The sequence below is a fragment of the Opisthocomus hoazin genome, chromosome 1 (assembly GCF_030867145.1).
Source record: "Opisthocomus hoazin isolate bOpiHoa1 chromosome 1, bOpiHoa1.hap1, whole genome shotgun sequence".
NCBI lineage: Eukaryota > Metazoa > Chordata > Aves > Opisthocomiformes > Opisthocomidae > Opisthocomus > Opisthocomus hoazin.
The window spans coordinates 150595283-150608323 of NC_134414.1; the positions used below are offsets into that span (position 1 = coordinate 150595283).

The 13041-nt window shown below is 43.1% G+C and overlaps 1 protein-coding gene across 1 annotated transcript; it reads left to right on the top strand.

Annotated features, from left to right (window-relative positions):
• Positions 1–5626: 5626 nt before the first annotated feature.
• On the top strand, positions 5627–12751 carry FGF23 (fibroblast growth factor 23). The gene is made up of 3 exons (XM_009938471.2): positions 5627–6183; positions 8961–9064; positions 9559–12751. Exons 1-3 carry the CDS (start codon positions 5961–5963, stop codon positions 9994–9996), a joined length of 765 nt encoding a protein of 254 aa, XP_009936773.2. The 5' UTR covers positions 5627–5960; the 3' UTR covers positions 9997–12751.
• The last annotated feature ends 290 nt before the right edge of the window (positions 12752–13041 follow it).

Here is a 13041-nt window from a genome sequence, read left to right on the forward strand (position 1 = left end):
CCACCAAGCATATTAGCTGATCTATGGGGTTGCTTGTGTCCAGGTGCTGACCTGAGCTGCAGGAGAAGCAGGTCTCCGCATGCGAATGGGGCTTACCATCCTCAGAGAAGCAGGTGCCACCAGCTGGGAGACTCCATTTCAATAAACTCGAAGCATCTCTTTGGAAATGGACAGTATCAGCAGCTCTCATCACAAATTGTAACCACTCTCTATTTCACAATACCTAAGAAAATTCAGACCCTTTAAAATGACAGAAACACTCTCTGTTCAGAAAACACAACCTTTTAGGGACTGGTTCTGCTTTGACCGGGAGCTCTGCCAAGGATTTCAGCTGGAGGAGGAGTGAGGCTCTTCATTTCAGTTACAGCAAAACAACACAAACAGCATCAAAAATGCCCATCTGGGACATTTACAGGCACAGAAGACTGATTTCTTCTCTACCTCCTCAGAATACAGCAAAACATTGGGGTTTTCTCTTTCTGCCTGTCTTTCTTGCATTAAATTTTGACAGCTCATAGTCTCTAAAGCCGCTAGTAGAAAGTTGCCCCCCTTTTGGACTTGTGAACCAGAGCTGAAAGCTTATGTCAATCTTCTGCCTAACTGGAAAGAAAAGCGCCAAGAAGAAAAGACAGGCACTTCTCAGGAAGATCTTCATCCTGCGTCCTGTAGAGTAAGGCATCGAGGAAGCTACTCCAGCAATATCACAGTCTGAGCTGCCTGTGCAGGTGACTTAGCACTTCTGAAGCTGGACATGGATTTCCAAAATGTCTACTATGTAGAGAAAGGGTGAGGGGAAAAAATAGAAGACCCAGCACAACATATTTGGCAAGCACACTGCAGAAACTGCTAGGACATGCTGCGGTCCCAGACCCAGTGGGTTGTGCTTACCTCATTTGTTTCACGTAGGTGAACCTAGCCAGGATGTTTTCTTTAGTCGTGGGCAGTGTGACAAGAATGGGACATCCAAATAAGGTCACTCAGGATGTGTTTAACAACACCGGGTAAAGTCTGTGGCAAAGGCTCATGCACACACATACACACAGAGCATCCACTGTACATACCGTGGACTTAGTGCGTCAGTATTCCTAGAATAACTTCTGGAGAGGCACTCCACCCTTGTATTTCCAGCGCTGAAGATGTGATTGCCCCAGAGCCAGTTATTACAGTGATTTTAAGGAACAGTAGGGAGAGGGAAGGGCACCTGATTTCTCTGACCTCTTTGAAGAGGTGCAATGCGAAGAAAATTGTTAAAAGCAGAGGTAGTTTCAGATCTGTCAACCCAAATTCCCTTGTGACCTTTGAAACAGGAGAGAGCAAGAGGCTTCCTGAGGCTGTCCCAGAAAACCAGATAGCACGGAGTTCTGCAAAAGGAGAAGACACATAAGTCAATAAGCTTTATTAAACTACAGGTGCTCCTACATGATGAAAGGTAGTCCAGCACCGTGCGGGAACATGCGTTTTCACTTGTAGGAGAATCCTGGAAGGCAACTCCATTATACTGAGTACGAAACTCATTTTTTTCACCTGCAAATTTTTGAAGGTGCACAAAGAACTTTCAAGGGGTCTGCAAAAGGCAACTGAGAGCAAATCACTTGTAGTCACTTAAATTTGTTGTAAAAAAAGATTATCTTTTCCTTGTAAGTCCTCTGCAGTTGACTGCAGTCATAAGCAATAGAAGAAAGGAGATTTTTGCTAGCAGCTGTAGGAGGGATGACATACAGTTGCTGAGATCAGGGTTTTACAGATTTGAAATGGTGCGTTTTGATAAAAAAAATGACCTAAAGCTGAAACTCAAAGCAGCCAAAATGGGGTAAAATCAGACCCCAGGCTGCTCCCATGGCCCTAACCCAGTTTCTTCTGTGAACAGTTCTGGGTATACTTTGCAGTTAAATGATCATATTTCAATAAATCACAAAACTTTCCGCTGCACATCTGCTTTGTTCAGCGCAGAAAGTGGTGCTGTTGATGCGCGGACGCTCAGGGTTGTGAGTCCCGTTAGCTGCGTGCCCTGGGGCAGCGCTCCTCGAACACCCCGCACCACAGGGCACGGGCGTTGCAGGCGTCGCAGTCGGGGCGCCCGGACCGACCAGCTCAGCCAGACCTCGGCTGCCTCTGCAGCGAGGAGAGGCCTGGGATGAAGACATGGCAGAGAGAGGGAGGGGAATGGGACCCACTGAGCATCAACAACGCTCTCAAATAAATTTCAGCCCGCCAGCTGAGACCTGTCTCATCTGCCTTTTCCTTCCAGCCTTTTCTGAAGTGAGAATTTCCCCACCCCACCTCGGTGGTTTCCACCTCGCAGCTGCCCGTGCAGGGTGCTTCCAAGGAATGCCCTACACCACCCCGGCACCTGACGCTGGCTGCATCCCATCCCTGCAATGGGAAGCGGAAAGTGTGGCAATGCAGCCATCCTGACCGTGGGAACGTCCGCATTGAGTCCTAAGGCACAGGTTGGCCCTGTCCTTTCCCACCAGCATGCCCCCAGCTCCACGTGTGCTCACACTGCTCTTTCCACAGCAGCTGCTTCCCCTCCTACCCGCTGAAAAGTGCAGGCTCCTCTGGAGGAGAAATTCACCTGTTTCCATGCATGAACAAAACTTAACACTAGCCGAACTATTCATTTGGACTAAGGCAGCAGTTAAAGAAGAACAAGAGTTCTGACTTTGCGAAAGGGGTTTTGGTCTTCAAATTCAGTTCCTACTTTTCTTCCGTCTAAATCAAGGAAAATCTGTAAGACTCTGGACCTAATTCTTTACTGAGAACTGAGAAAAGCTGTCTTAATTGGTCAAACATCTCAGAACAACACAGAGATCTAAAAAAGCAGTGTTAACATAAGTGGTAAAAGCTGCAGAAATATTGTTGCTACTGAAGCAACAGCATCTGCCGCTCTGCTCTGGTGAGACCCCACCTGGAGTCCTGCATCCAGCTCTGGAGCCCTCAGCACACAAAACACATGGACCTGTTGGAGCGGGTCCAGAGGAGGGTGACAAAGATGATCTGAGGGCTGGAGCACCTCTCCTGTGAGGAAAGGCTGAGAGAGTTGGGGCTGTTCAGTCTGGAGAAGAGATAGCTCTCAGGAGACCCTACTGCAGCCTTTCAGGGGGCCTGTAAAAATAATGGGGCAAACTTTTTAGCAGGGTCTACTGTGATAGGACAAGGGGTAATGGTTTTAAACTAAGGAAGGGTAGATTTAGACTGGATACAAGGAAGAGAATTTTTACAATGAGGGTGGTGAAACCATAGAACAGGTTGCCCAGAGAGGTGGTAGATGCCCCATCCCTGGAAACATTCAAGGTCTGGCTGCACAGCACTCTGAGCAAGCTGATCGAGTGATAGGTGTCCCTGCTCATTGCAGGGGGTTTGGACTAGATGGCCTTTAAAGATCCCTTCCAACTCAAACTGTTCTATAATTCTATGACAATACAAGAGAAGAAAGATCATCATCAGTTCTATTAGACTAATATACACAGCTGAATAAATAATAAATAACACACCTGGTTGCTTCATCAACAGTTGAATGGGCAGGAGAAAGTAAGTGGCATACCAAGAGAGGGAATAAATGGATCAGCCTGAAGTAAAAAAAAGACATGGACTGTTCAGAAAAAAACAAACACATGCATGGGCTTTTATAGGTTTTAAATAAAAAAAAGTCTATGAAAAGGCAAAATCTGCATTATCATCCTCACAAGCAGAGACTTCAGTAAATTCGTTTTAGCCCAGCAGCTTAAAGAGAACTCCACAAAGTTTTGCTGACCCTATAGGAAACTTTTGAAAATGCCAAACAATTTAAGCATGTGAAAGTAGTCTGTGCTTCTTTTCACATAAAACAAGGAAACAGCTGCTCACAACTGGCATGTGCTAAAATGGGGTTTGAATAACTTTTTCAAACATCTGAGAACAGTTTCTCTACAGCTAAGACACCAGAGAGAGATCAGATCAGTGCGTAATGACAAGCACAGAAAAATTTCATGATGAATATGAAATATCAAACCAGAAAAACTGCATTCGCAAAAGAATCACAAAAAATTCCAAGAGGACCCACTATCCTACAAGTGCCTCTCACAGAAGCTTTTGCAACTGTTTCTGAGGTACACATATCCGCATTTCCGTGGCAGTCTAATGAAAGGCAGCGAAACAAAAACAGAAGAAACATACAACAACAAAAAATCTCAAATGTCTGTTTTAATACCAGAGTGAAAAATATTGGTGGATAATTTTAGTAATTAGTATTTAGTAATAAATAGATCTAATATTTAAATAGCTTTAAAAAAGAGCAGAAAGAATAGCCCTCCTGTCCTTCCAAGCTATCTTTTAAATGAAAGCATTTCAGATGTTCTAACCAGTAAAACGTCTGTAGCCTGCATTGCCTCTCGGTGAAGACAGCTTTGCCAGCCTACCCAGTTAAAGATTCGACCCTTATACACTTTGGCTAAAAAATGCTGTCATTTACACAGGTGTATATACACTGACGCAAGCCTCCAGATTTACACAGGTGTGACAGAACAATTTGGCAGAGTTTTGCTAATTTTAAACACTAAAAAAAATCAGATCAGCTTTTACAGTTAGTTACGGTTGTGACAATCCACAATGTGTCTCGTGCTGATGGCACTGCTCCACAGCCTGTTAATGTTGTTAATGAAACTAAGAATTTTGCATACTGTGTCCAGCTAGAGACTGTAACTGAACCTAAGACTGCTACAGTTAAAATCCTCAGATTTCTTTAAAAAAAAATAGTAATTTATTGTTTGGTACTCTTTCCAGTTTTGTATTGATTTTTGGAAGAAACCTTAACATGGTCTAGTTTTATAACCTGTTATTCCTATCATCATTGTTTTACCCATATACACAATGTCCCATTAGCACAGCATTTTCATACAATAAATGGAACCCTATTTTTTTAAATCATAAAACTTGTCTGTAAAGCCGCAGAACATTGGCAGGACAACTGAAAAGCAGGTATTGTATCTTGGAAGATTTTTTAACATCACTGTCCATTTATTACTTTTCAGCTTGGTCATGTCCCTTTGTAGTTCTTCCAAGTTTGCTTGCTGTTCCTGAGGTAATACAAATGTGCCAATATGAGTGATTTCAGGTTTGATTCAGATCCTAGATCTACCGGCCACGCGAGCCTGCACAACTCTGTGACAAAGACTGCCAGACAGATGCGCAATGCAGGAACGAACATATAGCTTTTAAGTGTTTAACAACTGATTTTCAGCTGTTTGGATGACTTTAAATTATTTAGGCGACTCAAAATGAAACAGGACAAATAGAAGGGACAGCTTATTTGAAGTGGGTTGTGCTCACATCAAGTCTCCTTTGCTTAACCGGAGTGACACACATCTCAGCCCAACAGGCTCACTGCTAAACTTACACCATAACGAAGGGGGAATCAGGCCCAGGACAATCCAATAGCAGCTTTGGATACATTCAGAAAATATTTTAGCAGTACTCGATGTTTGCACTAAATTAGAAGGTATTTTGGAAACGGAGAGGGGAGGTGGGAATCTGGATGAACGTATCTGAGAGAAACAGGCAGCTGGGGTCGGAAGGGTCATTGCCTGCAGCCAAAGCAAAGTGCAGTGGATTGCTCTTCCTGGACCTAACAGTAGGGGCGTGGGAAGCTTTCAGATGTCACAGGGTTGTAGATAACATTTGAACATATGATTAGCTTTCGTGAGCTGTCTTTAGAAACCTTACATTTTTTCCCCCCCGCACCTTAGCCAGAGATCCTTCCCTTGAGGTTTCGGGACACTTAAAAATGTTGCTTTGACAAAAATCAAGGATGTGGAGAAGTTTTTCCTGTCTGATGTCACTTTGCTGCCCTTTATAAGCCTCTGCAGAACAGAAGAGAACCTGCCTGAGGCTTCGCACTCCAGACACAGGCGACCAGGGGATCGGTGAGAAGCAGAGCAGCATATCAAGCTGCAGACACCGACCAGCCCTAGGAACGGCGAGCCATGCCGCAGACCGGTCCCTACAGCTGCCCGGGCTTCGCGCTGCTGGTGCTCTGCAGCCTGAAGGCTGCCCTCGCCTTTCCCAACTCCTCTCCGCTGCTGAATCCCAGCTGGGGGAACGGAGATCGCCTGATGCACCTCTACACAGACACGGAGAGGAACAGCGTCCATCTCCAAATCAACGCTGATGGCTACGTTGACGGTGTCCCTCACCAAACCATTTACAGTAAGTAGCTTCCTCTGGACCCTCAGTCTTCAGAGGAGCAAGAGGGGGAGAATAAGACTTTTGTTTTCTCACTACCTATAGAAAATCCCCTCCCCTTGTTAGGGAGGCAGGAAGAGGAGTATAGCTATGGGATGGAAAATATACATGATTATAATCCTCCTTTTGTTTAAGAAATAAAATCACGCCAGAGATATCCAGTGGATGGGGAATTTCATTCCTCACCTAAGAGAATTAAAGTCCTGTGGTTTCTGTGATACTCTGCAAGCGAAAACTACCTGAACTGTCCTTCACATCATGATTTTATCCACAGCTACTTGTGGAAGTTCCTATCAGAGGTTAGTGATTGCATCCCCCACGTAGCTATGGCAGTGACAGTATTGCCAAAGGAACTGCACGGAGGGAACTCACCACAGCAGTGGTGGAAAACTGATAGCATCCGCAAAACCTTTATTTTGGGGTAGAGAGCTGATAACTACTAAAACTAGGTAATTTCCTTCCAAACACATCAATACATCTCTGCACTGGAAATTGGTTTGTCAGACAAGCTTCAGATCTGTGTCTTTAATGTAGCTGCATGGTGAAAACGCCACTGTGTGTAGAACACAGGTAACTGAGCACGCAGCAGTTGATTAAACAGTGGGAACCTACAAAAGGCCAGACTGTTGTAAAAGAAGCGCTAAGCCTCTGCACTCACCATTCACTACTGTAACTAAAAGGTTGTCAAATCGCCTCATCATAATTTGTTTTCATGGAAAACTAAGGTATTCCTCTTCCTTTGCTGAATGTCTGTCCAGACACTGTAGTTAGTAGAAAAATGGGGACTTTTTTTAAAACTTAGGGTTCTTTCATAGCATTTCAAAAGTAATTCTTTCTTCACAGTACTCAAATCACAAGTAGGTAGGCATCATGAAGTCATGTTTATTATTGTTGCTGCATAGCATCTTCTGCATCCACTCAATTAAAAATGTAAGCATATGTAATGATATTTTTACATAAATATTTAAGGAGCAAAAGATATTTTTTAAAGTTATAATTCAATCAAGGAGAAAAAAGGACCAAGTTCTGCTACTTTTTCTTTTTTTATTTTTTAGGAATTACTAATGGAACACTTGTAGGGACATTTGCACTGTCTTGTCGTTATTCTTTGCTCATAATTAAAGGTTTTATACAACTCATTTTAGGTGGGTTGGTCAAGAATGAGTGTGATGCTTTAGAGAAAACAGCCAGCAAAATATCATGTTTTTCCCATATCTGTCATGAAGCAAATATACACTGTTATTTGGAATGGTGGAGCAGGGAGGGTGGAAATCATACAGCGAAAGGAGTCATAAGAAGGAGGGTGACCGAATCCTTGCCAGGTCACCATGGTACCACTGAGATGCCAGACAAAGGAGAATTGCAAAGTTCTGCACCGGGGCTGCAATGGCCCCCTGCAGCAGCACAGGCTGGAATAAGGCTGGACATGTAGAGCCCTCCTGGGTAGGACCTGAGGGTTATGGCAGGCACCAAGACAAACATCAGTCAACAGCAAGCTCACTTTGAGAGGCAGGCAAACCGCCTACTGGGGTCAGCAGGTCAAGGAAAGTTATCGCTCCCACCTTGCTCGGCACCAGTTTAACTGCTCTTGGAGCACTGTAGCAACCCCAGTTCAAGATGGATGTGGAGAAACTGGAGCTGGCCTGGCAGAGGGTTTTCAGGATGGTCAGAGGCCTTAAGCATGATCTGTCAGGAAAGCTTGAGGGTGCTGGGCTTGTTTACTACAGCTAAAAGGAGGTTAAGGACAACCTAACACCACAGGGCGGTCACAAAGATGAGGGAGACAAACTCCCCTTGGTAGCGGCCAGTGACAGAACTAAGGACAACGGCCTCAGACTGTGGTTTGGGACTTTAGAGGGGATATTGTCTTTAGGAGGTGTCGTGGTTTAACCCAGCCGCTGCCACCTAGGACCACGCGGCTGCTCAATTTCTCCTCCCCCTCCCCCCCAAGTAGGATGGGGAGGAGAAAGAAAAAATGTAGAATTCATGGGTTGAGATACAGAGAGTTTAATAAGACAAAAAAGGAAATACTACTACTACTACTGAATACACAAAACAAGCTATACACAATACAATTTTTCTCACTGCCCGATGCCCATTTGCACAGCTGGTCTCCAAGCAGTGAGCGCAGAACACGGAACTCACGGGTTTTGTAGAACTCCAGAAAAAGCTCAAACTCATCGAAAAAAGAGAGTTGAACTCCAGGAAAAAAGAGAGGATTCTTGCCCCCCGGCCAACCCCCATTCCTGAGCCAACCATGGTGTCCATGGCATGGAATATTTCCACTGGCCAGCCTGGGCTGGCTGCCTGGCTGTGCTCCCTCCCAACTCCTGCACACCTGCTTGTTAGCTGAATATGGGAAATTGGAAAAAAGTCCTTAATTTCATATCAACATCTAAAACCATCAGTGTTATCAACATTTTTCTCATACTAAATCCAAAACACAGCAGCTACTGGGAGGAAAATTAACTCTATCCCAGCTGACACCAGGGCAGGAGGTTAATGCAGCATGGGAACGGGGCACCCGGAGAGGTGGTGGCATCTCCATGCTGGGAACTTTCCAAGGCTCAGACAGTCAAAGCCAGGGCTAACCTGATCTAGAGCGGGCAATAGTCCCAGTTCACGTGGAGGCTGATTGAGACCCCAGAGGACACTTCCAGCTGGAGCATCTGTGGAGCTGTAAGGCATCGGTGCAGAGTCGAACTGGGTCCTGGATTTGACGTCTTTGTTTTTCTAAACAGGTGCCCTAATGATCAAGTCCGAGGGTGCTGGCTCTGTAATAATCACAGGTGTGAAGAGCGGACGCTACCTATGTATGGACACGAAAGGAAACATTTTCGGTTCGGTGAGTAAGCTTTGCTAAGGCTCAGCACTGAGAGGCGAATGCAGCGTGCTGCTGTGGTGCCTTATTTTCTCATCTAGGGCAAGTCTAGAAGCAAGCGGAGGACCTGACACTTAGGTTAAACTTTCCTCTCTTCTTTAACTGCATTGAGTTGTAGAGCTGACAAAAATCATGTGAATTTGTGCTTGGGTAAACGAGGGTAGAGTGAGATCCAGTGATGGGCCAGTCTAATTCTTGCTGTAGCCTAGAGTCACGAGTTTGGAGTAGCTCAGACAACGCAGCCCTCTGAAAGAAAACAACATTATCATTGTAATACCTTTGCTGAAAACATGGGCACGCATCTCAGATCTACGTTTGACTAAGCCTGAGTTGTCTGAGTTACAGAGCTGGCAGATTAGGAAAACACCCGCAAGATCTCATCCCTCTGTCCATCTTTAATGAACACTTGTCGTTCACCAAATCCCTCTGCTCACAGGTATCATATTTTTTTCCCTAAGCATTACTTCAGTCAAGAGGACTGCGTGTTCAACCACAGGACGCTGGAAAATGGATATGATGTGTACCAGTCTCCCAAACACAACTTTCTGGTTAGCTTAGGCAGAGTTAAACAAGCTTTCTTCCCTGGTATGAATCCACCACCATACTCCCAGTTTTTGTCCAGGAGAAATGAAATCCCTTTGTTTCGATTCAACACACCGGAGCCCCACAGAAATACTAGAAGTGCAGATATCGATCCAATGGATCCTCATCAGATCCTGGTCCCTCAGAGAAAGATCTCCGCATTCGGATTCCGATTGCCGCAGCAAGCAGACTTTTCCCATGTGCCCAGAGAGCCGATGAGAACCAACCAGAATGACGTGGTCAACCCAGATGACCCACATGCTATGATGGATGCCAGGAGGTACGCAAGTCCTCGCTTTTATATTACAAGATAACTGTGGCCCTGCCACTTGCCTACTGAAGACAAGGGCAAATATAATAGGCAAAAAGAACTGTTGAGCACACTCAGTCTGAATGTCAAAACAGCTATCAGAAACCTGAAAGTCATTGGGAAAAAATCCTTAATTTCAAATTTTGTACTTACAGATGACAGTTTCCTGAACAAACAAGTTGGACATTTTCCAGCTGGGGGGGTCTATTTTACTGGAAAGAAGATACATTTTTGAAAAGAACAATACAAACCAAACATTGTAGGGTCTGAATCAACTGAAGTATGTATCAGTGAAAAAAATTCGCTTGAATGAAATGAGAAACTGATGTTATGTTACTGATGTAACTGGGAAGAGACCTGGAGCATCCGAGATTCCAACAGAGACAGGGAATCCTCTGACTAGCGCAGTCCCTGGCTGTGCAAGCACAGCAGACAAACCAACTGATGGTGTGATATAGTATTATATAAAAAATACTGCAAAGGTTTTTAGCTGTTAAGTTGTAGCTTCAGTCTCTTTCGTGCCCACAGGAGTAATAAAGTGACCACTCTGCTGTTGTAGGAGCAGCACACACAGAAAAATGGAGTAACTGACAGGAGAACAGGGCAGGATCAAATGGTCTTGTGTAGAAAGCACAGTTTCTGACACTTACTGAATGCAAGCTGAGGTCTGGGGAAAAAGGAGGAGAGTTTCACTGTGTCTCAAGTGCTTCTCTATCACACCTCTATATTCACTAAATTACAGCATCACAATATGGAAATTCATTAGTTTTGCATATTTCAGACCCAGAGACAAGTACCAGGGTTACTAATAATCAATAGTGTCTTAAACAGAATGATTTGTTTTGTACACTGCTGAACTGTACAGGCAAAAAGAAATCCAAAAAATTATGCCTTATAGGCATGAAACTATTAATAGCTCATGAAGACTTTCATCTAATGAGTAAAAATTAGCTTTTTATTTAGAATAGAGGAATGTAAGTTTAGTATCTATGTTTCTCTTTAGTTCTCAGCAGGTATCAGATGCTTTATACTTGTAAGAGGGAAATTAATATTAATCAGGAGATCTCCAGTGTTGACAAAACTTTTTCTCTAGATTGGTATATATTATGGGTAAGTTTACTTATCGGAATCTAACCTCCATATATATATGTCTGAAGTTTACAAATCTTTAGTTTAGATGTGATATCTGCAGAGCAGAGCTTTCTATTGTAATTGAGGTGTCAAATTGTTAGCTAGAAGAATTCAGTATAGCTTGACTGGTTTTAATGGGGCTATATTAATTTCCACAAGCGCTCTGAAAATTGTGTACATACATAGTTATTTTTCTCCCTATTTCTTTTCATTTTGATTTGATGATCCTGTAAGATTAAATCTGTGTGGTTTTGAAAAAGTTATTCTTGATGTGCTCTGCAGAAATCAATAGCAAGGTACTGATGAGCTGCACAAAAATCCAGTGTGGCACGTATTTGAGAAGAGCTTTTTATTTTGGTGTGTTTGCATTTTCTGCATGTCAAGATCCAAACGATTCTGTTTCATTTATTTAGCATATTTAAAAGTCTGACAACCACCTGAAAATAGTACATTTGTCCCAAGTGTTCTTATAGCAATAATGCAAAAGACTGGTCCTATTCTTTTTTCTGTCTCATGAAGTAACTCACTGAAGCCACTGGAGTTACAGCACTGTCACAAAATCAAAATAAGGCCCCCTGTGTTTCTTGCTTTCATTGAAATTGTTCTGGATTTAGTGCAGGGTCTGTCCTGCTGACAGCATTTAAAATAATCTATTTTTTTCCCTGTATATGTATATATACACGATATCTCTTTATTTACAACATCCAAGCTGTTCTGTTAGAAACATCATAGGGGCTAATTCTGCTGTTAGAATAGTTTTCCTATGTGGAGTGGAAATTACTTACTTCGTGTAAGTTCTTAGGAGCACAGGACAAGCCAAATGATTGGGGTTAGACCAAGAGTTCTGCCTCATAATTTGTTGGTTTTCATCCTCTAAACTCATCATATTTTTGATTGGTTTCAGAAGGAAAGGAGTGATTCTATTAGATTTAGGAGAATTGCAGGGCAGGCGGATAGTCGTGTATTTTTTTGCTTATTCAAAATACAGCAAGACTTTTTACCTTGCTGTCTATACAAGAGAGAGGTGTGATTTTGTTTATATGTTCTATTTTAGTAATCTTACTTGATTCCTATACCATTCTTCTTGGCTTTTGCTCCTGGAGAACTATGGACTGCAATTACATGAGCAAATGTTTCATTTTGCAGAAGTTATTGTAAGCTGCAAAGAGCTCTCTAGGACTCCGAGTCAATGGACCTACAACAATTTGAATCACGAAAAATTCTGTCTCAATCCATAACACACTTTGAATAGAAATGTTGGTGGGATTGAATCTCTATACCATCTCTATATTTGTACATTAGAAGAAAGTAAGAAGGGTTGCTCACTCCATCAGTAGCCAGGGGGTTTAGTCCCTAAGCTAAGTGTGAATGCACAGCTGATTTTGTGTCAAAATAATGTATTTGTAACTGTAGAGAACTGTATCAAAATGGCAAAAGAACTAATTCTTCAAAGGAGATGCTGGCCATCACCAGCTAGTAAGAAAGCATTACTTATTTATATTGCAATATTTATTTATTTATTTGAGTGGGTCTTCAGTCCCGAATAATATTTATAAATATTTATAACAATGTATTACAGAGACTGTTTCCTTTTATAAAAGTACCAATAAACTTTTCCTTCTCTCCAAGCGGTGGATTCTGCATTGTCTGTTCAAGTTCCCCACTCCAGAAGGACTTGAGTGAACAAATGGTACTAGTTGTGTCTGAAAATTCCTGTGTCCCACTATCCCCTGTGATTTTCAGCCTCATAGGTTGTAGCTTCCTGGGTGTTTCATGCGCCACATCCATGAAAGTTCTGTGAAAGACTATTTAGAAAACAAAATCTTAGTAGGTCTAGGCTGACCATGAAGGGATTGTCACCTCTACTGGGAAACTTCTCCTGCAACCCAAAAGCAATGGAAAACTGCTGGTCTAGCCG